General features: G+C 54.1%; 1 protein-coding gene across 2 annotated transcripts in view; it reads left to right on the top strand.

Annotated features, from left to right (window-relative positions):
- MGLL (monoglyceride lipase) overlaps nt 1–27,448 on the top strand; it is a 101,948-nt gene that overhangs the window by 13,991 nt on the left and 60,509 nt on the right. For both annotated transcript variants that reach the window (XM_027098409.1, XM_027098408.1), the window contains exon 3: nt 21,684–21,790. In XM_027098409.1, the coding sequence (XP_026954210.1) occupies nt 21,684–21,790 (107 nt within the window). The remainder of the gene's footprint in view (nt 1–21,683; nt 21,791–27,448) is intronic.

The raw sequence follows: 27,448 nt of genomic DNA, 5'->3' as shown, positions 1-27,448 counted from the left end.
AACGGGAGAGGCCACAACAGTGAGAGGCCCATGGACTGCAAAAAAAAAAAAAAATTTTAAAAAATCGATTGTATTTCTACATACATGCAGTGAACAATCTGAAAATGAAATTAAGACAATTTCATTTAAAAGAGCATCAGAGAGAATAGAAGTGCTTACAAGTAAATTTAACAAAAGAAATGCAAAGCTTGTACTCTGAAAACTGCAAAACATTGCTGAGAGAAGTTAAAGAAAATCCAAATGAGTGTAAAGACATTCCATATTCATGGATTGGAAGACTTAATATTGTTAACATGGCAGTACTCCCCAAATCCCTATGAGAATCCCAGATGGCTTCTTTCTGGAAATTGATCAGCTGTTTGTAAAATTCATGTGGAAACTCAAGGGGCCCAGAAAAGCCAAAACAATCTTGAAGAAGAAGAACAAAGTTGGAGGACTCACATTTTCTGATTTCAAAACTTACTATAAAACAACAATAATCAAACCAGTGTGCTATTGGCTTGGCATAAGGATGGACAAGAATTGAGAGTCCAGGAAAACCCATATATCTATGATTAATTGATTTTTGACAAGAATGCCAAAAGAACTCAATAGGAAAATGATAGTCTTCTCAACAAATGTTGCTGGGACACTTGGATATCTGCATGCAGAGGAAGGAAGTTGCACCTCTTCCTCACACAAAAGTAAACTCAAAAACCTAAATGCAAGGGCTACAACTGTAAAACGCGTAGAAGACGACATAGGAGCAAATCTTCACGACCTTGGATTTGACAGTGGTTTCTTAGATGTGGCACCAAAAGGACAAGTTACAAAAGAAAAAACTGGTGTATTGGACTTGATCAGAGTGAAAAAACTCGCGTGCTTCAAAGCAAACTGTCAAGAAAACGAAAATTCACAAAATGGGAGAAGATACTTGTAAATCATCTATGTGGCCAGGGAATTGTATCTAGAATGTAAAAAGAATGCTTGTAATTCAGTGATAGAAAGACAGCCCAATCAAAAAGACGGGCAAAAGACCCGAGTGACATTTGCCCAAAGAAGATACACAAATGGCCAATGAGCATATAAAAGGATGCTCAGCGTCAAGTGTCGTCAGGGAAATGCAAATGCAAACCACAGTGAGGTACCACTTCCCATCCACCAGCGTGGCTGTAATAAAACAGACAGAGAAGGACAAGTATCGGTGAGGATGTGGAGAAATCTGGACCCTCATGCACTGCTGGAGGGGATTTAAAATGCTGCAGCCGCTTTGGAAGATAGTCTGACAGTTACTCAGAAGTTAAACAGTGTTAGCGTATGACCCAGCAATTCCATTCCTAGGTATATAGCAAAAGCAATTCGGGTTTAACAGGTACACACTACTCTATATAAAATAGATAAATAAGGACCTACTGTATATCACAGGAAACTATAATGTTTTGTAATAACCTGTATTGGAAAAGAACCTGAAAAAGAATATATATAGATATAGATATAGATATAGATAGATAGATTTGCATTTCCCTGATGACAGCTGTACACAAATATTCACAGCAGCATTATTCATAATAGTCAAAATGTGGAAACAATCCAATGTCTATAACTGATGAATGGATAAATAAAATGTGGCGTATCAACACAATGGAATATTATTTGGGCTTAAAAAGGAATGAAAGACTCACACATTGGTGAACCTGAAACAATTATGCTAAGTGAAAGAAGCCAGTCACAAAAGGTGACATATTATGTGACTCCATTTACATGACGGGTCCAGCATAGGCAAATCTGTGGAGACAGGAAGTAGATTAGTGGTTGCCAGGGGCTGGGGCAGAGATTGGGAAGGTTGCGGGGTGACAGCTAAGGATAGGAGGTTTCTTTTTGGGGTGATGAAAATGTTCTAAAGCTGATGATGGTGATGGCTGTACTATTCTGTAAATATACCAAAACCCACTGAGTTGTACACTTCAAAAGAGCAAATTATATGATCTGTGAATTATATCTCATTAAAGCTGTTACCAAAAAACGCAAATACCGAAGGAAATGAGTTAAGGAATGTTATGCGAACATTTTTAACGATGTTTACCAAAAAAACTAACGACACAAAGTTATTTAGGATATAATGGTACAGAGGAAAAATATAAATTTAAGTATAAAACTGTGATCTCAACCATATTAAAAATATAATCATGGAAAAGAGGTTAGAAATTTGATTACAAAAATTGAATGCATGTCTTCAGGCCTTGCGTCATCTTTGGAAAGGAAAGGAAACTAGTCTTCAGAAAGGCCCACACCCGAGTCTGACACCTTGCTAAATACTTCTTTGGCTTCACCTCCCTGAATCTCACAACACACCAGCGGGTTGGCATCGTTCTTGATATTTTATTGACGTGGAAACTGGTCCCAGAGAACCATGGGCTAATGAATGCAGAGCCAGGATTTGAACCCACATCTGTTTGCTTTAAAGGCACTGTTCTCTCTCCGGCACCCAGCTCTGCCATATCAAACGCTTACAGAGCTGCTCGTAGAACCCAGCTGTGTGCACAGGCGCTGTTTATAATGCTCTTGGCAGCTGGCGAAGGTAGGGATGACAGCCCCACCTTATAGATGAGACTGATGCTTGGAAAGGCACGGTGGCTCTGATGAGGGACCCTGGTACAGTGACAGGTCGTGGTGTGAGCCCACGGTCCGTGGTCCATCCACCGCCATTCGCGTTCAGCTCTGCCGTCTGCTCTGATTAGGCCGTCCTGACTGTAGCTGCCCGTCAGGGCAGTATATTTACAGAGTAGTACAACCATCATCATAATCAGTTTTAGAACATTTCATAACAGAGCTCTGAGCTGTGTGCCCATAAGATTGTGACCGTTTCCCTTAAATTCGTCACTGTGTGCTCGTCTTACCTCTCCTGCATTCTTAGTAAATTCCCGATTGTTTATTGCCATCCGTTTGGCATTTCACCACCCAGAAGAACTTGGAGCCATCTGCAGACTTGGAAAGTTCATGCTTTTCTCCTTCCAGGAAAAAAAAAAAAAAATGAATGTTACATAAGATGGGACCGAGCACATTCTTACCGGAAGGTCGGGAGCCACTTCTCAGCCTGAAGCGTCCCTGTTACCTCTGCCCGTTACTTCCTGTTTCATCCAGGTCCAAAATCACACTGCAGCTATCTTTGCAAACACGGTTCCTTGCAAAACCTCTAAGAATAAGTGTTGCCTCCATTCCCACACAGAACTGCCCTGTCTTCAGGGTCTCCTCTGGGTCTGAGGAGAGGTTCCTCCTTGAGAACTCATGGGCCTTCCTCTAGGCAGTCTGTGCTGGTCACATTGTCCTCCATCCTTCAAGCAGTGATAGGAGTCATCTCTGGGGGCAGAGGTCCCCAGGACCCTCGCCCACCTCCTCCTAGCGCCTCTCCAACTGTGGCCGTTTCTCCCTCGTGGAACAGTCTCCCCCCGACTCGCTCATCTTGGGTCATTTCATTTTGTTGTCGTAAATAAAATTTGCTCTCTTCTTTTGTGAACGTATTCATGATAAGACATTGAGAAATTAAGGAAGAGTGGAAAGCTAGGACGACTGACCACCCCAGGACAATCCTTGTTAACACTCGTGGACTCTGAGAAACTGGAAAGCACCCTAAAGATGATCAGCCCCTTGGCTCTGCAGATGGGGAGCCAGAGGAGCTAGGACCGTTCAGTCACCTGCAGAGGCCTGGTGCCTGTGGCAGGAATCAGGGGTTTGAGCCGAGTGAGCTGCGGGCCCATCCCCAGGAAGCCGGAAGCTGGCAGGCAAGCAAGAAGGTGAGGGGCAGGTGACCAGTGAGCCCAGGGGATCGCCTGACTCTGCTGGGGTGGCTTCGAGCTGAGGGGGCCTTGACCTGGGTCTGGACATGAACCTGCTGTCCAGTGAGGAGGCGGCCCGGAGCTCTGTGCCCACCTGCCATCCAGCCCTCTGCTGCCCACGGCTCGCCCTGGTGCTCGCCTCACTGGCAGTGGGACTTTCTGCTTCCGCGTCCTCCAGGAGCGTTTGAGGGTTTGCCTAATAAATGTCCACCTCCTGTGCGGGTCATTTCTGTGTCCAGCCTCCTCCACCTCTGCTCGCGGTGAGTCTTCCAATGCCCGGTGGTGAGAGACGGGCCTGGGGACCTCCTCCCTGTCAGACGAAGGCCCTGCGTGTCCTCGTTGCCACAGGCCCCCGGTGCTGTGGCGGCTGCAGCCGTCTGAATTGAGTTATCATTTCCTCGTTGTTCTCTTTGACTCAACTTTCCTTTTCACTGGCGAGCTATCTTAAGAGGAAGCGTTATTCTAACTCGGGAAATGGAAAACCAGTATCAGGGGCCATCAGTGGAAGGTGGCCACAGGACAGAAGAAAACCCCGGCACTGAATCCCAGCTCTGCCCCGGGCTTGCCCCCAGCCTGGGCCTGTGGCTTCTCTCTGTCCTGAGAACGGAGGCGGGTTGTGTTGGAGATCTCTTTCAGACAGACCGGCACCTCGCCCAGGGCTCCGTGCATTCAGGGTGGAATGGGAGGGATGAAGGAGTAGTAGCGTCGCCCTGTGCACGTTCCCGTTCCTTGATGCTGTGCCTCCAGCCCTCCCCGGTTCAGCCTGAGCGCTGCCCGCATGGGGGCCCCACAGGTTGGGAGCCCGAGGACAGGTGTGCCATCCCCCACCCCTGTGACGCGTTGCACCAACTGGGAAGCGTCGAGGCTTGCACCTTCGCTTCCAGAGACTGGTGGTCTGGCTTCTCCAGGTGCACACATGTCCACACCACACGCCCGCGTTCACAAGTCCCCCGTGAGAGCCTGCCGCTCTCTTTTCTGTGGAACGTGACACTGCAGCAAGAGCGTCCCAGATGGCATGGGGTGCCTGCGTCACCGGTGCTGTGCATCTGGCTGGCCCCTGGGAGGATGCAGGGGAGCAGCGGCAGACCAGAGCACCCCTGCGTGCGGCCCCTCCTCGTGGCCTGCAGGCGGCGGCTCACTGTTGGCAGCAAGAGCAAGCACAGGCCCTTTTCTGTGCAGGGAAAAGGAGCCCTGGGCTTGGAGACAGAGCTCAGAGCGCTTCCACGCGGAGACCACGTCAGTCACACCAACATCTGGCCCTGGGCTTCCCTTTTCTGAAATCTTGGGACAGCTGTGAAGCTCTTCATTAATGGACCATCCTAAAAGCCATGCCATGTGCCTTCTGCAGACCATTAGTGATTTCCCAGAAGACCAGTTCCAAATTGATCTCGACAGCGGCCCCCGAGGAGCCCTTTGGCACGAGAACCTTTTCAGAGCCGCAGGGCCACGGCTGCCAGAAGACGCCTCTGAAGAGATCACACATGTTAATGAAGGGTCTTAATCTCCTGCCCCCTTACAGTTCAGAGCTGCTTTGCGATTGAAGATAAATCATTCCTGGAGGTTGCATCCCCCAAAGCATAGGAAATTACTTTGAGGCAGGAGGAATAATAATTTCCATATCAGTTTCGAACTTGGTTTATGGAAGGCAGTTATCCGCCTCACTTCACTGGAACCTTGAGCAGATGATAGGAGGAGGGGCTGACGTGGGAGGGGCTGAGTAATCTCCGTCAGGGCATCCAGATGCCAGTTTTGCTCACTGGATTTTGGGCACTGGAACTGTCAGCTGCTAAGTACCTCAGAGGGCCCCGTATTTGGCTGGTTCTGCATTTTATTGGCAGCAATAAGGCGTGCAGCTGAGTTAGTGACACCCTCTCTGACCAAACCCTTTGTTGTCGCTGATGTTGCTTTCCAGTTGTATTGAGATGTGATTGACATATAGCACTGTATGAGCTTAAGGTGTGCAGCGTAATGATTTGACTTAATGGACTTAGAAATGATTATCACATTAGGTTGGTAAACATTGCTCATCTCATACAGATGGAAAAAAAAAAGTTTTTTTTTTTCCTCCTTGTGATGAGAACTCTTAGGGTCTGCTCTCTTAACAACTTTCCTGTACCATGTACAGCAGTGGTAACTGTGGTCGCCATGCTGTACATCACATCCCAGGACTTACTTATCTTATAACTGGAAGTTTGTACTTTTTGACCTGCTGCTTCCAATTCCCCCTCCTCCCACCCCCATCTCTGGTAACCACACATCTGGTCTCTTGTTCTCAGAGTTTTCTTATTTTGCTGTTGTTTCTGTTGCGGTTCCACGTATGAGTGAGAGCATGTGCTATTTGTCTTTCTCTGACTTATTTCCCTTAGCATAATGCCCTGAAGGTCCATCCATATTGTTGCAAATGGTAGAATTTCCTCAATTTTTATGGCTGAATTATATTCCACCGTATATATTGGGTTGGCCAAGAAGTCCATTTGGGTTTTTCCATAACGTCTTGTGGCGAAACCCGAACGAACTTTTTGGCCAACCCAATATATGCCACATCTTTATCCATTCGTCTGTCGACGGACACTTACGTTGTTTCCGTAACTTGGCGACAGTAAACAATGCTGCTGTGAACATGGGGGTGCAGATATCTCTTGGACATAGTGTTTTCATTTCCTTTGGATATATTCTCAAGTGAAATTACTGGATCATATGGTAGCTTTACTTTTAATGTTTGAGGAACCTCCATACGGTTTTCCACAGTGGCTGCACCAATCTACGTTCCCACCAGCAGTGTAGGAGGGCTCCCTTTTCTGCACACCCTCTCCAGCATTTGTTATTTGTAGGCTCTTTAATGGTGGCCATTCTGACCAGTGTGAGGTGGTAGCTCAGTGTGGTTCTGATTGGCATTTCCCTGATGACTAGTGACGTTGAGCACCTTTTCATGTGCCTGTTGGCCATCCGTGCATCTTCTTTGGAAAATGTCTGACCGCAGTCTTGGACCTGGTGTGTCTAGAGTGTCTGGTGCTGCAGGAAGCAATTCTGCACTCTGAGGGGTGGAGCACAGTGGCGCTTGGCCCCTAACCCTGACTGTTCTCTCCATGGTGCTTTAATGTGACCTGGCATACGTTTATTTGCTGATCATTCTGTCTCCACCAGGGTAGGGACTTTATCTAATTCAGATGTGTCCTCAGAGCCTAAGCCAGAGCCTGGTCCAGAAACCCAGCGCTCAGTCAGTCTCTGTTACTGAAGAAATGAGGGGCTGAGAGCCGGGCAGCCATTGGACTGTGCCCAGTGGTCCTGTTGCTCCTCCACCTGGTGTTACAGGTGGAGTCATCGCAGCCTTCCATCCCCTTTCATGGGTCTTTGTCTTCTCCAGGGAAAAATATGTCTATGTCTGTATCTATCTACATATAGATGGATGGATGGATGGACCCTTTCATGGGGCTTCGTCTTCTCTAGGGAAAAATATGTCTGTGTCTATGTGCATATAGCTGGATGGATAGATAGATTTTTTTTTTTTTTTTAAGGAAATAGATGCTCTGGGAAACATGCTGGAGGAGCCTTGCAGCATTGGAACTTTGCTCTGCAGTTCTTACCACTGTGCTTGTTAGGATGTTGCGTTAAAATGGTTGTGAGGACGGTAATATCAACTGGGGCAGGAAGACAGTAGCTGACGCCACGGGACCCACGTAAAACCTGCGTCCTCCAGCACAGGCTGACTGACGGGGCTGTTGGCAGGAGAACACTCCACTACGCTGACAGTAGCCAGCTTTGTAGTGTGTGTGCTGTGTCATCTGCACTGCCGGTCCTGTGTTATCCTCGTTTCACACGGGAGGAAGCAGAGAATTCAGCAAGTTGCCCACTGTTGCAGTTAGGGAACAGCAGAGCCTGGGTGTGAACCCACATCAGCTTGCACCTGCATGTGTGAAGGGATCTCGTACACGAGGGTCTGCATTTGTTAAGGTTCAGCCTGAGTGTTGTGAAAAAGAAACATGGTGCTCATGTAAGATGGAGGTCTATGTCTCTCTCCATCACCAGTCCAGGGGTCCACACGGCCACTCAGGGCACAAGTCCCTCCCGCCTTGTTGCCCCACCCTCCAAGGGTTTGGGGGCTTCCAAGAAGCCCAGTTCACTGTCTCTGCTGGTAATGTAGCTAGGAGATGAGCTGTCGGCCACCAAACAGGGAAGAGTAAAGAGGCTGAGTCACGATTTCACTCATCCTTCACTCCCCTTCATTTGCCCGTCTCACCCTAAGAGAGGACTTGAGGCTGGTAGCTGGTCACATACAGTTGGCAAAATGCAGTCCGTACGCATAATCTCCTTCATCTTCTCACCACCCCCCCAAAAGGGGCGGGTAGGTCCATGCTGGTGAGGGCTGGAGCCATGAGCTGGGGCCTTCGGGGATCCTGGTGGGATGGGCAGAGCACAGGTTCAAGGTCAGGTGGATCCAGATTCTACTTCTGACTCTTCTTTTTTTTTTTTTTTGAAAAAAATTATTTATTTATTTATTTATTTATGGCTCTGTTGGGTCTTCATTTCTGTGCGTGGGCTTTCTCTAGTTGCAGTGAGCGGGGGCCACTCTTCATTGGCCCGCGGTGCGCGGGCCTCTCACTGTCGTGGCCTCTCTTGTTGTGGAGCACAAGCTCCAGACGCGCAGGCTCAGTAGTTGTGGCTCACGGGCCTAGTTGCTCCGCGTCATGTGGGATCTTCCCAGACCAGGGCTCGAACCCGTGTCCCCTGCATTGGCAGGCGGATTCTCAACCACTGCGCCACCAGGGAAGCCCAACTTCTGATGCTTCTAATTGCTAGTGCGTAACTTCAGCTCTTTGAGTCTCCGTTTTCTCCTTTGCAAAATTGGCTACTTATGTCACAGGACTCCTGGGAAGAGTCTGCTGGGATGAAGGGTATGGCTTTGGGTAAGTGGACGGCCCCAGGCGTATTTCCTTCCCTCTGGCTGCTTCGGAGCCCCTGGTCCCTGACCGTTTGCCCCGTGTGTTTGACGACGTCCGAGGCAGCCCTGCCTGTCCCTTCCATCGTGGGCACTCTGCCAGCCCTTGTCCTGAGCCTGTTACCTGTGGTCCTGTGACTCCTCCCACCGCCCGCTTGCTCTGCCCATGGTGTCTCTTGGCCACTCCCCGGCTGGGCTGCGTCGTCCGTGGCCTCAGCTCCCTGCGGCGGCCCTGACCACCCATGTCCTCCCCAGACCCCCGTGGCTGGGGCACCCTGGGAGGGCCTGGAGCAGAGCCTCTTAGGACAGGCAGAGGTGCAGAGCCCGGACAGGGGCCTGGCAGAGGAGAGGGCCCAGCGAAGGCGCAGGTGTCAGCACGCCAGAAAGCTGGGGTTTGTGTTGGCACAGATTGGAGTGGGAGGGCTGGGGGCAGGGTGTGGAGTTGGAGGCTGTTGTGATCCTCGATCTGGGGGAACGGGGGCCGGGGGTGGTAGCAGAAGGGGTGGAGAGAGCGCACATGAGAGGTGAGGCCCATCTCGGGGGGTCAGGCCCGGAGCTCCGTGTCCAGAGGCTGCAGGGGTGGCTGGCACGGCCGCAGAGGTAGGCCTGGGGCTCAAAGCAGAGGCTGAGCTGGAGGCCGGCTGCCTGTGACGCGCGCCCAGGATGCACCTTGAGCACCGCAGGCTCAGGGGGCCGGCGAGGAGTCCACACCTGTCTTTTCACCTAAATCGAACTTCCCACCTGAACCCAAAGTACTCTCTGCTGGAATGAGCAAGTTTTCCTTCAAAGCTGATGGAATCCATCAACATAGTGAGCGGCTTGCTCTGTGCCGGGCGTGTTCTTTTGTTTTTGTTTTATAAATTTATTTATTTTTTGGCTGCATTGGGTCTTCGTTGCTGCGCACTGGCTTTCTCTAGTTGCGGCGAGTAGGGGCTACTCTCTGTTGCGGTGTGCGGGCTTCTCATGGTGGCTTCTCTTGCTGCGGAGCCTGGGCTCTAGGCACGCGGGCTTCAGTAGTTGTGGCACACAGGCTCAGTAGTCGTGGCTCGTGGGCTCTAGAGCGCAGGCTCAGCAGCTGTGGTGCACGGGCTTCGTTGCTCCGCGGCATGTGGGATCTTCCCAGACCAGGGCTCGAACCCACGTGTCCTGCATTGGCAGGCGGATTCTTAACCACTGCGCCACCAGGGAAATCCCATTTTGTCTTGTTTTCAATTGTACGCTGTTTTCCTAAGCTGGCATATTTTAGGATATTAGTGATATTCAGAATACGTAAAATCGTAGGTATGTAAGTAAGGAGTTAGAGACAATTATAATAAAAGGATGGTGTCAGATCTCAGTCTTTTTGCCCCAGGGTTCTGCTTTCAGAGGGCTTCCAGCTCAGAAAAAGGCTGTGTGCACAGCAAGACTAGATCGAGTCTTGAAAGGTCAAGAGACATATCACGTAGGAGACGTGGTAGTCCTGTGCATCCTCGAGACACCTTGCTTTGCCTGCAGACATAAGGCTGTGGGCTGGCGAGGAACCTCAGCCTTGCTCTGCCAGGCCCAGGTCTTCGGGGACAGCCACACGGGGCGGAGGGCTGAGGGGAGCCAACCAGGAGAAGCTGGCAGAGCCCCAGGAGTGCGTGTGCTGGAAGCAGAGTGGTGAGCAGTCTGGGGATAACGTCCTCTGCAGAGAGACGAGGACAGTGGGGCTGGGGGCCAGGCTGGGGCGGACCCCCCGTGCCCGGTGACGGGGCGGCACCGCATGCTGCTCCCTGCTGGCCCTGACTGCAGGCACACCTGTCGGTCGCAGGAGCCAAGGGCTCTGCAGAGTAGGTGAGATACCACATTAGCAGGCTAGGTAAGCCCGGCATCCGGGTGGCCCGGGGGGGGTGTGATAAGTGCCCAAAGAGAGGTGTTAGCAGTGTGGTAAGTTACGGATTAGAAGTGCATCAGGCTGTCCATCGCCCTCTGCTTCGAGCTGGTTGATGCTGGGTTTGCTTTTGCACATTGTATGGAAACACACCTTTGGTGTGGCCTGTGATTTCCTAGTCGACTGACTTCAGGGCAGGCCAGCTTTGGGATTTCATTATCCTTGCACAGGGAAACCTTTGCTGAGTGGGGTCAGTGCTGGAAGAGTGGCTGCTCCAGGCGTCCCGTGACACCCCCCGGGGCACCATCGGCTTCCGTGTGTTGCTGTCTGGAGGGTTGTGTGACAGTGTTCCTTCGATGGCCCAGGAATCAAGGAGCTCTGGTCTCAAACTAAATCCAGCCCCGTCGCTGTCGTGATGCTGGGAGGCCAGACCCCGATTTTGGAACCCATGTGCAGTGGTTTCACGGTACTCATTCGTGAAGGCCGCACTGAATGCAGAAGGACCAGCTGCAGGTCCACAGAATGCGAGAGCCTTGATGCTCCAAGTGGTGGTGACATCATCCTGGGGGAATTAGGAATTGAAGCTGTTCAGAACCAGCCTTTTCAAAACCAGGCCCCAGTGTAGGAACACAGTATGAGTCCCGAGTGTGGAGCTGAAAAGGCTCGGAGGCCTCCTGGGTTCAGCAGAACAGGGAGCTGTGGTTGATTAGTGATGTCTGCTCTGGATGCAGGAGGGATGTTTATCGTCTGACCGTTGCCTGGGTGCTTCCCAGGTGCGGGCGCAGTGCCGGGGGGCCTTCTCAGGTGTTCCGTCCGTTCACTCACAGCAGCTCTGGAAGTAGGTGGTGCTGCACTTCCTGCAGGAAACTTCATGGAAAGACGTTGAGGAATCAAAAGAGGGGTCCAGAATGGAACATAAGTGTGATTACAATTACAAACCATAATTACAGTTGTAAGTTGTAATTATAAATTTATGATTAACTTACAGATAATGAAAAACAAAATTTAGTGTCTGTGGAGAGGGAGAACCTGGGAGGAAATGCAGTGTTGCTGGCAGCGGCCCTGGCCGGTGGGAGTGTGGATGGATTTGATTTTCCTTTGTGGGTGTCTGTATTCTTCCATTTTTCAAAATGACCCGTGTTCCTTTTTCAAACTTACATAAATTATGTGTGTGTGGGGGGGTGTGGGTGTGCGTTTTTTCATATTATACTTGTGGAGATCTGGTGGCCTTTGTCCCTTCATAAATTCACCAGGAGCATTAGTTACTCCTCCTCCTGTGAGCCTTGGTGGCTCCCTAGGGGTAGTTCCGCACCTTTTGCTTCAGCTGGACTAAAAGGTTTTGGCAGGACCGTCAGAATTGCCCCTCAGTTCTTGATACTGGGCACATCTTGACCTTTTTCAAAAAGGATGAGCAAAAGATGAAAATCACCAGAAATCCAGACTTTACAGCTCCACAGAAGGGCATCCTTCTGAGGACTCGAGGAAACGTATTATCAGGTAGCTTTGCTACAAGAAATTTAGAAACTTTCCAATAACTTCCAACAGGATCCAGGAAGACTTGGCTATAAAACATTCTGTAAAATAAGAATGGGCACTTTCGGAGAGGGAATAAGCTGAAATCTGAGAAGGCTCCAGGAGATCCAGAGCTTTTCCAGCCTGGGGGATGCGGTTGTGCACACAGAGTGCAGAGCCCAGCCCCCGGCACACAGGCACTCAAAATAGCCCTGCTTATCATTTGTAAAATCAAACTATGTTATGACGTACACACACACATTACCTGTTTTTTAATGTTTTAGTAACGTCGGCATATGGGGATTTAGGCTAAGTGGGGTTTTTGAAACCACCCCGTTGTGCAAATCTGCCAAAGCAGGCCCTTCCTCCCGTGGACATGCGTGGGTTGCAGTGAGAGCTGCTGAGCCAGCCGAGGCCCCGGGCGGCTGTCGTCCTGCTGCATGCCTGCTTGCACTCGGCTGCTTTATTTCTTTGGTGGGAGCCACTCTTGTTAGCGTGTTGGAGCCGGGAAGACTTCTGGCTGGCTGGCAGCCATGGGGCGTGGAGAGGTCCTGCAGCCTTGGGTGGGCTGACAGTCCAGCACTGCTCCCGTGTCCAAGTGGCTCGAGTCGTGACCTCCTGTTGGCTTTAGGTCCATTTTGGGCACAGGTGGGGCTGCTTATGTGTAGAATACCCAGAGTGGAAGACCAGGAGGTGACCTGCCTGGTAACCGAACGGCTGTGTGGAGCAGGAGCTGCACGTGCAAGCACCCTGGTGTGTTCCCAGGTGGCCCGGCTCACGCAGCGCCGCCGTGGGCTGAACAGGGAGAGGAAGCTGAGCGCCACGTGCTGGGCAGGCACCTTGAGGGCGTCGTCATTTACACCTCTGCGAGGCAGGGATTGCGTTTCCCTTTTTACGGGTACCTACCCGAGTGACTTTCTCAGATGGCGGAGGTGGGGTCCGAGCTCGGGGAGAGCTGATTTTTAAAGCTCACCCCCTTTTGGTGACTCTAGCTTTTCTCTGCGGCCTTCCCGTCAGGTCTTACAGAAGGACGTTTGTGGACCACAGCCGTGTTTTTCTGCAATGTTACTGGTCTGTGAGATAAAGATAAAGTGAATGGATTGATTGAGCACGAGTTTCTTAAAGCCAGGTCTGCAACCGTCGGTCTCCATAGAGAGAGATGTGTGGACTTGGCCCCCTGAGCGGCCCCAGGCACAATGCACTCGAAAGGACAGGGGCCCTGGCCCCTCCTTCCCGCGAGGAGGGAGCATCAGCAGGTGGAACCAGTTGCAGCGTGAAGAATCTCCGTGAAAGTGAAGGAAAAACTCCTGGCCTCAGGAGTTCAGTGCTGGGGTGAGTGGGCCGCATGGTGTCCTGGGGGCGCAGTGAGCAGGGAGCTCATTCAGCAGGATGACTCGACCTCACTCAGCAGATAAGAATTTCTCTGCTTCTGTGTCTTGGGACAGCTAAGAGATGCAGAAGACACCTCCAGCCTAGAGACAGACATAACCAGCCACCACTGTGTGGAGTAACCAGGGCGTGGACATTAGCTCTGGCTGGGCAGTGGTCACCCTGGAGGCTGCAGGGTGCTTTGAACCAGGAGGGCATGCAGACCAGAGGGGAAGAGGGGCGGGCGGCTCTGTCTGCAGGGCGTGTGGGTGCGCAGGGTGAGCCTTCAGCTCTCTAGATCTGGCCTTTCGGGCGACCCGGAAACAAGCCCGTGGTGAAGGGCACAGCTCAGAGCGCGGGGATGTGGGGAAGCTCGGTGCTCTCCGCTCGGCTCGTCTTCTGTTTCTGGGAGCGTCTTGGTATTGGGTGGGGGGCATGCGCGTCATCGAAAGGAAGCGGAAGAGGGCCTCACAGGGACTCGCCGGCCACGCCTTACACGTGCACTCTGGGGACCTGGCCACGCTCTCCAGCGGGGAAGGCAGGAGCGGGCGGCCTGGAGGACCAGGGTCACATCAGAGCAGGAGGGAAGGGGGTGGGGAGTGGGGGCCCAGCCAGGCGGGAGGAGGAGTCACACGGGCAGCAGGCGGGCAGCCCAGGCGTCCACTCTGGAGGCTCTGGGAAGGCAGCACCACGGGTTACTCATGGCCTTCAGCCCCGCTTCGTGCTCGTAAGTCCAGTGAGTCAGGAAGCGAAGGGCCTGCTGCGCTCATCTCAGGGTTATCGACTCAGAGCAGACCTTGCCTAGGTGTCCTGCAGTCTCCCACTACTGCCCAGGGCGAGGGCCTTCGGGACGCCACCTGACTGCACATCTGGACGTGGCCACGTGGTGTCTTCCCCTTATCGTGTGGTCCCACAGTGGCCCAGTGCAGGTTCAAAACTTACAGCTCTGTGACCCCAGGAGAGCTGCTTAGCCTCTCGGGGCCCCACTTTTCTCATCTGTAAAATGGGGAGTCTGGTGGTGCCCACCTCTGGGTTGTTGTGAGCCCTGAGTGAGCTAGCGCCCAGCACACTTAGACCAGTATCTGGCCAAAGTAAATACCAGCTGTCAGCACTGGCTGTTACATAACGCCTGACTGCCCCCCGCGTCCTGCTGGGTTATTTTCCATAAATTCTCTCAATCATTCCTCACAAGGCCCGGGAGATAGGCATTATCGATCTGTTTTACAAACGAGAGGTCTATTTCGAGTTCCCTCTGTGAAGTTGTAGACCCCCTTCACTGGCTCTGTTCTATTTCTGTCCCCGCTGCACACTGTTCACGCTGTGGGAGCCCTGCCAGGGAGGAGGAACCAAGTCCTCCGGCAGCTGGGTTTGGACTCTGCAGAGCCCGGCGTGCTCCCGCTCTCGTTATGGGGAAGGGGTCCAAGCCAGCCTCACAGTCCCACCCGCAGGCCTGGTGACACATGCGCTGGGTTCTTTTGTTTGTTTGTATTTTTTAAGGCTGCGTTGGGTCTTCGTTGCTGCGCGCGGGCTTTCTCTGGTCGAGTTGCGGTGAGCGGGGGCTACTCTTCACTGCAGAGCACTGGTTTCTCATTGGGGTGGCTTCTCTTGTTGTGGAGCACGGGCTCTAGGCACACGGGCTTCAGTAGTTGTGGCACACAGGCTCAGTTGCTCCGCGGCATGTGGGATCCTCCCGGACCAGGGCTCGAACCCGTGTCCCCTGCATTGGCAGGCGGACTCTCAACCACTGCGCCACCAGGGAAGCCCCAGGGGAATTTTTTTACGTCATAAACCTTGGCAGTAACGAGCGTGGTGGATGTGGGTGCTGCTGTGTCCATCTAGTTTTCTGAGCGGGACGCCTTGGAAATAAGCAAGTGCAGCCCCTGAAGAGGCAGGAGGAGCCCCTCGCGCCCCCTGCACTGGGGACGTTATGAGGGTCAGCGGGCTGGTGCCCACAAAGCCTGCCGCTTCCTGGGTCAGGTGACCCCACCTGAGCTGCTGCCTGCTGGTGCAAACATCTACTGTGTCCCTCCGACCAAAAATCTCCTCCAAGAAATCCTTGTTTTTTTGTTTTTGTTTTTTTCCCCCTAATAAAATAAAATAATAAAACGAGCAGAACATCTCTTCAGCTGGGCAGTCAGTTCTTCCTCTGATGAGTCAGCATGTCTGGGAGAAGGGTGAGCAGGAAGGAGGCTGACGTTTTCTCCTTCAGCCAGGCCAGGCCGAGTGTTTTACGTTGGTCCCCTTCGTTCTCCCGACGGCCGTGTGCCCACCCTGCAGGTGTGCAGACGGAGGTGGGAGCGGGTCTCAGCCGAGGCCGAAGTCCTGCAGGAAATAGGTGGGGATGAGTCCTCTGCATCCCAGCACCGGTCTCTGTCTTCGAAGCACGTGAGGCTGCTGGCCCGTTTCCCGCCCACCCTTCCAGGGGCCTCTGCACAGTGTGGGTCCATGAATGGGCTCGCTGTCCAGCGGGTGAGTGAGGCAGAGCCCATGACAGGGGCTGCAGAGCCCCTCAGCGTATTTTCACATACCTTCTCTCATCTCATCTCCAACCCCATCGGGGAGGCGCCAGTGCCCCCGTTTCACAGGTGGAGAAACCGAGGCCCACAGAGGTGCAGGAGCCAGCTCACGGGGGCTGCAGCGTGAACCGGCCTCCAGGCTGCAAGTAGGACCCCCTGTGCCGTCGGAGAAACATCCTCACCGAGGACAGTGCCAGGCAGGACCCAGAGCCTTCCACACCTGTTTTCTTGTTTACCTTGCGATTCCTCTGTGGTCAGTGGTTTTAGGATTGTCCCCCTTTTACAGCTGAGAAAACTGAGCCCCAGAGAGGTCAGTCACTTAAACAATGAACAAGCAGAGGAATAAAGAGAATCGGTTCTTTGATGGAGGGCGAGTTCCGCTTTGTCAAACCCAGGCACAGGTAGAGCGGCCCTGGCTTGTAAATGCCGAGGAGCTTCGCAGCGTGCTCATCTCAGGGGCGGCACGTGCTTTACTGGGAGCTGCCCCGCCTCCCAGGGCTGGATGCCAGGCAGGCCGTCTGCTCCCGGGGCCGGGCCGACAGTCGCCCTCTCCCGGAATGGGAGCGACTGGCTCCCGACTGGCCGCAGCCGGCGAAGAAGTTCCAGGAAGAAGATCCTCGCCAGCATCTTCTGGAGCCTCGTTCCCGCCGCTGCGGGTATTGCCTTGTCTGCATAAACGGCCTCGCCGATGTTCCGCTGCCGTCCTTTGTCGGGGATGCAAACACGAGGGGAGGAAGGAGGGAGGGGATCGCCTTCCCTGGCACCTGCTGGGGGCCTGGCCACGCGGGTTTCTCGGCAGACGTCGTCCCCTGCCTCCCTGCTCTGTTGTCCACAGCAGCTCCGGGGGCTTCAGGAAGTCAGATCAGGTCACTGCCCTGCTCGGTCCCACCCTCTGCATGCAGAACCCCCGGCTCTTCGCAGCAACGTCCACATGGGAGGCCTTCTCTCTGGGCCTGGGGTGGGCAGGACCCTGCAAAGGACAGCTCTCATTCCCACCACGCCTGTCTCTTTCTCGGCCTGCCTTCCCGGCCGCTCCCTCCAGGGCGGATCAGGCTCCCTGCAGCCCCCCTGTGTGTTCACGGTGCTTCTCACAGCACACGCTGACACCTGTGTTCTCTGCTGAGGCCTGTCTTTCCCACTGGACTGTCAGCTGTGTGAGGGCAGGGGCAGTGCTGTTCGTCCGTCTCGTGTCCCTGGGGCCTGGCACGTGGTGAAGCCTTGAGTCAGTATTTCTGGGTGATCTCAGTCAAAGGACTGCCGTTGCTGCCATCCTGTGAGTGGCTAGGGGCCTTGCCCGCGGTCACGAGCGGCAATGCCGGGAATCAAACCAAGTTGTCCTGGCTTCAGACGTTGCTCCCTGTTCACAGCCTTGAGTGAGGCTGGTGTTTATTTACTTGGCATGCTGGTTCCACAGTGCTGTTTCCCAGAGCTGAAATGTAATCACGGGGTCTCGTGAAACCCCAAAGGAGCAATGCCAAGTGACGGCCAGCATGCAGTGGTGAATGTGCTGGGGGGTTCCCTTTTCCCCAGAGACACAGCGTAAACACGCAGCTCGGGAAATGGCTGGATGTTCCCGTGGCAGCGAGGTGGGGACCTGGGAGGGGCTGGGGCCCGGCCTCAGGTTTAGATCGCAGGACGGGACAGTGAGCAGGGGCTCCGCCTACAGCAGGCCTGGGGGTGGGGGAGGCAGGAAGGTCTCCTGACGGGTGGGTGGGGCGAGGCAGAGGGACACCCCGGGCATGAGGTCTGAGCCTGTGGGATGCGGTGGGCAGAGGGATCCAGGCTCCAGGGGTCTTGCAGCGTGTCAGCACATCCTTCCTAAGCTCCTGTGTGTGCCGGCATGTTCCTCAGCTGAGAACTTGGGCATAAATGAGATCAGTGAGACCTCTGCTCTGGAGAGTACGTGCCGGCCAGGGGTCGGGGAGGCAAAGCAAAGCGTGGCCGTGGACCAGTGATTCAGATGGTGTCGCGTGCTGAAGGGACCCTTCACCTGAGGTGGTCAGAAAAGGCCTGAGACCCAAGCGACAGTCCAAGCACAGTCAGAAAAGAGGGGTCCCCAGAGAGGCCTCGGTTGGCGCAGGGGTTCCGTGCCGGCGCCCACCGGCCTGGCTCTCGGGAGTCGACTGTGTACACCTCTCCCCAGCACCGTGTCCAGTGGTGTCACGTTAATAACTTGAAATCCGCTGTGCTGAGAGCATTTACACCGTGGAAACTGGCAAACCCTACAAATGAGGACCACTCCCTACGGTTATTAAACATTTAGCAGTGCACCCCGATCTGCTTATCTGAGCGCTAGGAAGAAGGGTAGCCCTCGGCCGAGGGGAGAAGGGAGATGAGGGCGTGACCACGGGGCCTGTAGCTTCTCTCTGACGCAGCGAGAAGTCTCATGTGACTGGATCTTCACTTTGCTAGACGCATTCTACAAAATAAAGGCTCAGGTCCAGGGAGCAGGGAAGTGTGGGGAGCAGGAGGGCAGACTGATGTTTCAGAATTGGGGTCCAGGTGAGAGCTGAAACTAGCAACTAAGGGGAACCCACTCAATGGCAGCAGCAGCTTAGGACCAGTCGAGGCCAGTGCCGCAGGGCGTGTCTGTGGAGAAGCCTGGCCTGGGTCTGGGGGAGGCGAGCGTGCAGGTGCTGCCCATCTGTGCGTGCGTGCGTGTGCGTGTGCGTGTGTGTGTGTGTGTGTGTGTGTGTGTGTGTGTGTGGCGGCAGCATGCCTCAGAAGCCTCTACAGCGATCCAGATAAGCCTGTGGTTTACCCAGCATGTCCCTCCGGGAGATAAGTGGCCCCAATAGTCTCCATGCCAGAAGGGCTGCTTTCTCGCCACTGGGGATCCCACGTGGCGTCTGAGCAGCATCGTTGGCCGCACTGCACGTGGTGAGAGGTGCTTCTCTGCCTCGGCCACACAGCGGAACCTCTGGGGCACTCTCCCACCCAGACCAGTTAACCAGAGCAGCTTCCGGGGGTGGGACACAGCCTTGGCACTTTGGAAGGCTCTGCAGGTGATTTCAGGTGTGGCCCGAGTTGAGAACCGCTGGGGGAGAAGTTGTTCCTGTACAGTAAGAGCACCCGTTCTCCCACACGTTGTGTCCAGGCTGGGCTCTGTTAACAGACAGTTCCAGGCATGGTGGCAGTGATGCCGTGTGCCACTCCTGTGGATGCAAACTGAGACCCTGAAGTCCTCCTCCACCCAGTGGATCCTGGCCGCAGGGAGAGGCTGGCTGTCACGTGACCCGGCTTGTCTGTCCCCGTTAGCTGTGGGCTGAATTAATCCAGCAGCTGCCACGTTCCCCAAGGATGTTAAAGTGCTTGAGCTGCCCCTTCTGGGAGCACAGCCCCTCGTGCCGACGGCAGATGATGGCTCTTTAGAGGTTCCAGCCATGCTCTGGGTAGCTGAGGGACATCCCATCAGCCGACCCCGGAAGTGTCAGGTGGGCAGGTGTAATCTGCCCAGATTGACGTCTGATCAAGCAGAGGTGGCTGGACATTCCGTGGAGCAGTGAAGAGGGTGTGAGATGTCTGCTGTATTTTAGGAAAAGGGCAGGGAGGACAGATGCAGAAGGAAACTGAGGTTAGTGCTGGGGCTTTGTGTGCTGCTCAGAGAATAAAATGCGGGGTGCAGAGGGGAGCTGCAGAGAGAACCCAGGAGTCTGCTCGCTCACCATGTATGTGCCAGTGCCACTAGGCTGGGGCAGCAAGGTGGACAAGGCTTCTGGCCTCTTGAGCTGACCTCGAAGTGGAGGAGAGAGCCAGGAACCGAGTGAGCAAGTGAATAGCAAAGCAGTGGCAAACTGTGACGTGCAGTGTGGGCCCAGTGTAAACAAGGACAAACTGTGATGTGTAGTGAGGGCCCAGTGTAAACAAGGGCAAAGTGTGAGGTGCAATGAGGACCCAGTGCAAACAAGGGCAAAGTGTGACGTGCAGTGAGGGCCCAGTATAAACAAGGGCAAACTGTGATGTGCAATGAGGGCCCAGTGTAGGTCAGAAAGGTCAGAGGGACAGAGGCCGCTCCAGGAGACGTCTTCCATGAGTCCCAGGCACGAGGAGCAGCCATGGGAGGTCTGGGGGAGGATGCTCCGGGGAGACGCGCCAAAGACCCTGAGGTGGGAGGAGCTGGTGCTGCTGAAGAATGGCCGGAAGCTCCTCGCGAGGACGGGCGGTGAGCGGGAAGGGGCCGAGGAGTGGTGAGACAGGAAGGGACAGGGCGACCTGTACTCTGGGCCTGCTGGTTGCCCGCTGGAGACCTGGAAGCCGGGTGGTGACATGCTCTGCTCTACATTTTACCCACTTGTGTGACCTCTCTGGTTTTCACTCTCAGCTGTAAAGAAGGTAAGGGTAGGATGATTATGAGGGTTAGAAACCTGTATGAGGACTTAGCGGAGGAACTGTCACATGGTGAATGCTCCGTGAAAGGGCAGCTGCTGTCCTCCCCCTCCTGCCCCCTCTCCCTCCGCCCTCGTCTTTATGGGCGTGGCTCACAGGAGTTCCTCCCTCGCCTGAAGGGGACTCTAGCCTCCCTGGGCTGCATGCTGAGTACTAGACTGGGCAGTTGTATATTCAAGAATCTGAGTGCCCTCCTGTAACCCTCCACTGCTGGGTCACTCTGGGGTGAGCCGCGGTGTGATGGGGGCTGCTGTCTGTGTCCGCAGGTGGGCTCACCACATGGAAGGCTTTCGGCGGCTGGGGGACTGGGCGCCCAGCCAGGCTCTGCTTCCAGGCCTGAGGCTTCCACCGCACAGATCTTGGGTGCGAGATACCGTGTTTATTTCAGAACGTCACAGCCTCTTCCTTCCTTCCTTCCTTCATTCATTCAAACCGCATTTGCAGAGTGCCAGCTGTAGCTCAAAACCGTGCCAGCCACAAAGAGGCAGCGAGAGGGAGAGAGGGAGAGAGGGAGTGAGTCAGTGTGTCCTCAAGGAGGTTACAGCCAGCGGGGAGGGCAGCAAGCCGCTCGGCCCCTGCTGGGAAGAGGGTGTGGAGCCCAGAGGAAGCTGTGGAATCTCCCTCAGAGGAGGGGCCCTGAGCGGGGCCTGGAAGGGAGGGAGGAGGGAGCCAGGTGGGCAAAGGGGGGAAGGGGAGAAAAGGTGCACACGGAGCACAAACTCCAGCAGCTGAGGGCAAGCACGTGCGAATGGAGTTATCCGCACGACAGTGGGAAGAGCTGTCTGTCGGCACAAGTGACAGAAAACCCAGTGCCTGCACGGCACAGCCAGGAGCAGGGCTGGGAGTGTGCTGGCTTCAGGTCTGGCTGGGTTCAGGGCCCAGACAACACCGTTAGGACTGGGTTCCCCCTACGTGCCTCTCCTCTCTTGGGTTGACCTGTCCTCTAGGGTCGGCTCCTCCTGGACCCATTCACTTGGCTGGAGCCACTTGAGCCAGTGACTGCGGCTGCGACCCTGGTGCCCTGATTGGCTCAGGTCTGGCCCCTTGGGTGGGGCCGATGGAGGACCCGCCATACGCCAGCACCTGCAGAAGTGAGCTCCCGGGACTCCCTCAGCCCCCGGCTGGAGACACTGTTGTGGTGACTGTTCTATAGGAGCCGGCTCCGTCTGGGTGACCCTGAAGCCCATGTTCTAACAGCGTGCCCTCTCACTTAGACCCGTGATGTTGCCGGAGCCCCGCCCCGCCCTGGACACGGCCTCCATGGCCTGCACCTTCCTAACAGCCGTCTCTCATCCCTGCAGGGCCCTGGTCTTTGTGTCCCACGGAGCGGGGGAGCACTGTGGCCGCTACGACGAGCTGGCTCGGATGCTGGTGGGGCTGGAGCTGCTGGTGTTCGCCCACGACCATGGTGAGTAGCCCGGGGCTGAGCCCCCGCTCCGGGGCGCCCCCTTCCAGTCCTCCCTCCTCCTCAGTTTTCCACTTCTGATTCATGCACTGAAACTGGGAAAAGACGTTCTCCACGGGATGTTTGTAAGTAAAAAATGTGCAGTTATGTAAACAAAACATGTGTCTGACCAGCAGTTTCTGCTGAGTGTGGGATTGAGTGCAGGCTGATGAAACCTCCGCTGAAAAGCCCCAAAGTCGGGATGTGTTTGTGTGAGAACTTGCCGCAGGCCAAGTCACCCTCCCTCACGTTTATAAAGCGCTCTCTGCACAGAACGGGCCCTGGTTTCCCCCACAGGACCTCAGACAATGCTATGCTCTCAGCGCGAGTGCCGTACACAGCCCAGCGCGGCCTCAGGATGCTTCCAAAGCATTCAGACCAGAACAGTAAGGGTCTCAAGGGCCGTGTGGTCATGAGAAAACCCCGAACACGGGCACATTCACAAGCACATACAGATGCACGCACACGTGTACACACACGTCCCCAGGCCAAGTCTTTGATTCTTCATCCGTAACAAAATCCATAGTAACCATCAGAATTTGTGGCCTGAATCAGTATGTAGTTCCTTAATTGTTTGGGTGACCTTCTCTGTGGCTGGGAAGGCTCCCAGTCGAGATCTTTCTTTGTCTAACAGTCTGAAGAATGAAGAGTTCCTTGTGATGGACCATGGTGATTTCTCACCGCTTCAATGTAGAAAGCTATCATCCTGGCCCAGATCCAGAAACGTTGCTTCCGTTTTATCTGATAGGGAAATAATTAAGTGAAAAGAGGGGCAGGGGCGAAGTGACAGGCCTGGGAGTCCTTGGGACAGGAGGGAAAGCTTGCCTGGGGCGTTGTATATATAAGGAACTGCAGTTTGGTCTACCAAGAGCCCTTTTTCAGCCAGATTTGTGCAAGGGTCCTCATAACTGAGAATATTGGCTAAATTCTTTCTTACTATGGTCATAATGTTCTGTAGTGCTTTGCAAACAGTCCCAGTGATATTTGTGAGACTGTTTGAGAGAGAATATTCGAGGATTATCCTGATTTTCACTGTGGGACTGTCATTATTTACTTTGACACCTTCTACACTGTAAGGGCCATGATAGGAATGACTTTTTTCCTATCGCCTTTGTCTCTGTTAATGTTTGGTGAAGTGAGCTGAACAACATGGGGGCATTCTGAAAGAAAAGAATGTTTGTACTATGCAAACACGAAACACCTCCAACGGAATTTTAAGTTACCTGCTTTTAATCTTGAGGTCAACTACCCTCTTATCAGCTGCCTTTGGCCAAATCTGTGGGGGGGGAGTAACTGTCGTGCCTTATTTATGTTGTCTGGCCGTAGAAGTTTGAAAAACAATATGAAAAGCCTTCTCTTCTAGACTGAAGAGAGAAAAGAAACAGCCTGCCTTTTGGTGTTTCCAAATTACCATCCAGATCTGAGGCCTGGCTCTCTGTGACAGTCTGAATATAGCTCAAAGCTGGTTGTTTGCGTTCACCTGTTTTAAGTTCCTTGATTGATCAGTTTCTTCCAGTGACTCATGGGAAATCTCTCTGGCAAGTGCCTGTGGGAGGTGTTTTATTCAAGAAATGAACCCAGTGTGACTTTGGTTGTCTAGAGATGAGTGTGGCTGTGGCTTCCTTAGTGGGAGAAAGCAGGCGCTGGGCTGCCTTTGTGGGGTCTTGTGCCGGTTGGGGAAGCAGACACTGGTGGTTACGCCCTGTGCCTGGTGGCTTCTCGCAGAGGTGTGGAGGGGAGCGGGGGGCGTAGAGGGGCTCGAGCCCAGGCCTGCTGGTTCTGCAGCCCAGCCTCCCTTTACCACACCGCACACGACTTGGTGTTCACACAGGCATGAAGCCTGCAGAGAGGTGCTTCATTCTTTCCCGCATAGCTTTTAAATTTAAATAAAACCTCTGTGGGGAAGATGTCAGGGCATTTATGGGGCCAGTTGGAGGGATACAAAGATTAAAAACACAGAGCAAAAACACCTCTCAAGGCCCCAGGGCCTCGCCAGTGCCAGGCTGGCCTAAACCTCCCCGTTTCCAGTCCTGCTGTCGGTTGTCATCCGCACTCCTGTGCTTCCGGGGGGACCTGCCCCCCAGATGACAGAAGGGCCGCGACGCAGACACACCTGGGGCCAGGTGTCTACTGGACTGCAATTCCAGCCGTGGGCCTTAGACGCCTAACCATTCTGAGCCTTAGTTTTTTCATCTACCAAACGGGCCAGACAGCGCAGTGATTGAATAAAGTAAGGCGTACGGGGGCCCAGGGGAGGGGGGTGCCTCTTCCCCTTCACTCTGCCAGCTCCTAGACCCCCTCCAGCCCCAACGGGGACACCGAGGCTGGGAGCCGGGGTGCCGGGTTCTTGGGTCCCCTGCCCGGCTGCAGAGGCTGCGGTGAAGATCGGCTGAAGGGTAGATGGAAAGTGCTTCACAAAGTAAACAGATACCAAGGGCGGTTTCGTGGCTGGTTTCTATAACACAATTTGTAGAAACACGGGTTTCTTCAAATCCTATGCTAACTTGATTTTAAGTTAAATCTCCTTGCTCAGCTGTGCTCCAGTAAGAAACCTGGAGACGCTGGGTTGGGTGGTCTGGCTGGCAGCCTGGTGTGCACAGCAAGGTGCTCAATTAGCATCCCGCTTACCTTTGTTTTCTATTATTTTTTTTTTTTTCCGGTACGCGGGCCTCTCACTGTTGTGGCCTCTCCCGTTGCGGAGCACAGGCTCCGGACGCGCAGGCTCAGCGGCCATGGCTCACGGGCCCAGCCGCTCCGCGGCATGTGGGATCTTCCCGGACCGGGGCACGAACCCGTGTCCCCTGCATCGACAGGTGGACTCTCAACCACTGCGCCACCAGGGAAGCCCCTTTGTTTTCTATTTGACCTTTGAATTTTACAGGATGGCCTCCTGGGCCTGCAGGGCTTTGCCAGAAATGAGAATTATATTCCTGCCCTTTACTGAGTGCCACCTGCATGCCAGGCTCTGACCAAGGCCCTTTTCGTGCGTTATTTCCTACCCCTCGTAACAGTTAGTCAGAGGTGAGGGTCTGAGGCTCTCCTTGTCCACCAGAGCACACGTACTGGTCAGGGGCTGTTTGACTGCATCAGACCCCTGACCTCGCTAGCTTAACAAAAAAAGGTTTATTTTTCTCCCGTGACATGAGAAGGCCGAGGCGGCTTCAGGACACCACTGTGCCATCCACGCCCAAGGCTCCCTCTGTAGCTTTGCTCAGCTGTTCTCACTGCATGGCTTTCATGCCCACGGGCACCGGCTCCAGCTCCCGGGCTCAGCAGGAGGCAGTACAGAGCTCCCCGTCGTGTTGCAGCTACACCGCAGGTTCCAGGACAGCATCACACGGCCAAGCCCAGCTGCAACGGAGGCAGGAGATCTAACTTGTTTGCTGCGTGTTTGCTGGTTCGGGCAAAACAGGGCCTGGTTGCTAAGAAAGGCACCCAGGATGGACGCTAAAGCACCGTCTCCTCTGACAGCCGTGCTTCCAGGCGTGTTCTTTAAGAGAGCGTTTCTCATCCGTTTCTGCTTTATATATTTTCTGAGTTATGTTTAGCTCACAGTGTCACCTTTCTGTGTGCTTTCAGAAGGTTTAGATGTGAAGCTTATTATTAGGATCATAAGTATGTAGCGGTGAAGGTTGCTAGTCGTGCATTAAGCTTGGGTCAGGTCCTGTACAAGGAGCAATGCACGGACATAGGCACTGGCATCCTGATGGCCGAGGGACCTGTCCCCCCAGCCCCCTGAAGCAGCCCCGTGAAGCGCTCAGCTTTGTCCTAGTACTTGTACCCTGAGGGGTACCTCTTCCTTTGGTTGGAGGCAACGGAAACTGACTTACGGTGTCCTGTGCTCGCTTCTCCCTCAGCCCCACAGCCTTCTCCTTGCTGTGCAGCCCAGGCCTGAGCAGAGAGTAGAGGCATCACCAGTGTTTGCTGAATGAACGAAGGAGTGTATGCCCCGGCATAGATCAGACCAGAGATGCTGTGAATATCAGCAAACACTCACATGAAAGTGTCAGTGTCAGCAGGGTGGAGAGGACCCAGCAGAGGGACCAGGACTCGGTCTGGTGGCTAAGGCTGGGGCAGGGCTGCTGTCGACTGGAGCTGGGGCAGAGGAGCCTCGAGGCCTATAACTCAGGTGCTCGAGGCGGGCTTGGCCACCCAGCGGCACACGGCTTCCCAAAGCCTGGCAGGTTGGCGAGGTTCTGGGTCTTGTCGGCTGAGTAGAGGAGCCTGAGGGGAGAAGAAAGGGTGTAGAGGAGGGGCCCATAGCTGAGAGCCATGGTCCTCTCCGGGGATGCCCCTGAAACACTGCGGTGGGGTTCTTGAAAAATACCGATGCTGGGGCCACTCACTCCACAGAGACTCTGATCTCTCGGGACTTTGGTGTGGCCGTGGTGTCAAGACCTTTGAAATCCCCCAGGTGAGTCTAACGAGTAGCTGAGGTTGAGAACCACCGTTCCAGGCAGAGGAGGCCGTACGGTACTGGCACAACTCAGATGCATGGGATCACATGCTTACGTCCTGTTCAGATGGGACTCCCGGCCCGAGGGTTTAGCTGGATCCTGGAGTCCAGCCCCAGGAACGGAGGGGGAGCCAGCCCCTGGCCTGCGAAGCTCAGGGCTCTGTGGTGAGACCCTGTGGACGCTCGGGAAGGACGCTAAGCAGGGAGTAACCCCCGGCGAGATGGGATCCAGGGCAGGGCCAGCGAGGGAGGGGGCGGCAGGCAGAGTTGGGGGAGCTTCCGCGAGGTCTGAGCAGGTGGAGAACCAGGGGTGGGAGTTTCTGTGCTGTTCGAAATACAGCACCGAGGAAGCCCGGCCTCTTGTTCACGCCGTCCCTGGTCACCAGCTGCTCACGGTGACTCATTGGAAACCCCTGGGAGCAGTGGGATGAGCAGGGGAGAGGGGCCGGAGAGGCGGGCAGCCTCCAGTCCCACCTGCCGCTGGGGCGGGAGTGTTGGGAGGACGTGGGCGGCGGGAGCCCTTCCGTCTCCAGCACAGCAGCTCCAGGCCCTTCCCATGAGCAGCCTCCTGACTCTGCACCGTGGTGCATTCAGGGTTACGTTGGTGGGGCCCGAGTTGCCCTCTCTTTATTTACGGAGTATAAAAGAACCATTCCTAACTGATTAACAGTGAGTTAACTATCTGCAAATATTTGAGGGAAAGTGTTAAAGGCAGTTTGTATGTGTCTTATTTATATTTTAACTTTTTAAAAAAACTCAGACAGGGCTGGGGTGTATGTGAGAAGAGGAAGCTCTGGGGGAGTGTCTGTGGGCGGCAGTTAAGCCTGACTCTCTTTGGTGGGAGCCCTGCCCAGTCAGAAGAAGAGTATTCAGGAAATTCAGGGGAGAAGAAGCTACCTGTGTGTTTTCCACACAGGGAGAGTTTTGAGTCAAGGCCCCTTGCGGGATCTAGTCTATAATTGCTGTCAGTTACACTCATATGTTCTGTTTCCAGTGTTTGAAAACTGTGTACCTTTTCTTGCTGTAGTAAACATGAGAGTGAAATGGATGGCACGGGGCCCCACCCGCAGTGGGTGCAGGCGGCAGACGCAGAAGGCAGGCCCCGGCCGCCTCTGGGTCCCTTCCAGGCCTTCGTGGTCCCTCCTCCTTGCCCTTCTGTATTCACG

The sequence above is a fragment of the Aethalodelphis obliquidens genome, unplaced genomic scaffold (genome assembly GCF_003676395.1).
Source record: "Aethalodelphis obliquidens isolate GAN/ISIS:26980383/991018 unplaced genomic scaffold, ASM367639v1 scaffold123, whole genome shotgun sequence".
Lineage (NCBI taxonomy): Eukaryota > Metazoa > Chordata > Mammalia > Artiodactyla > Delphinidae > Aethalodelphis > Aethalodelphis obliquidens.
This window is presented reverse-complemented; position numbering and strand designations above follow the sequence as displayed.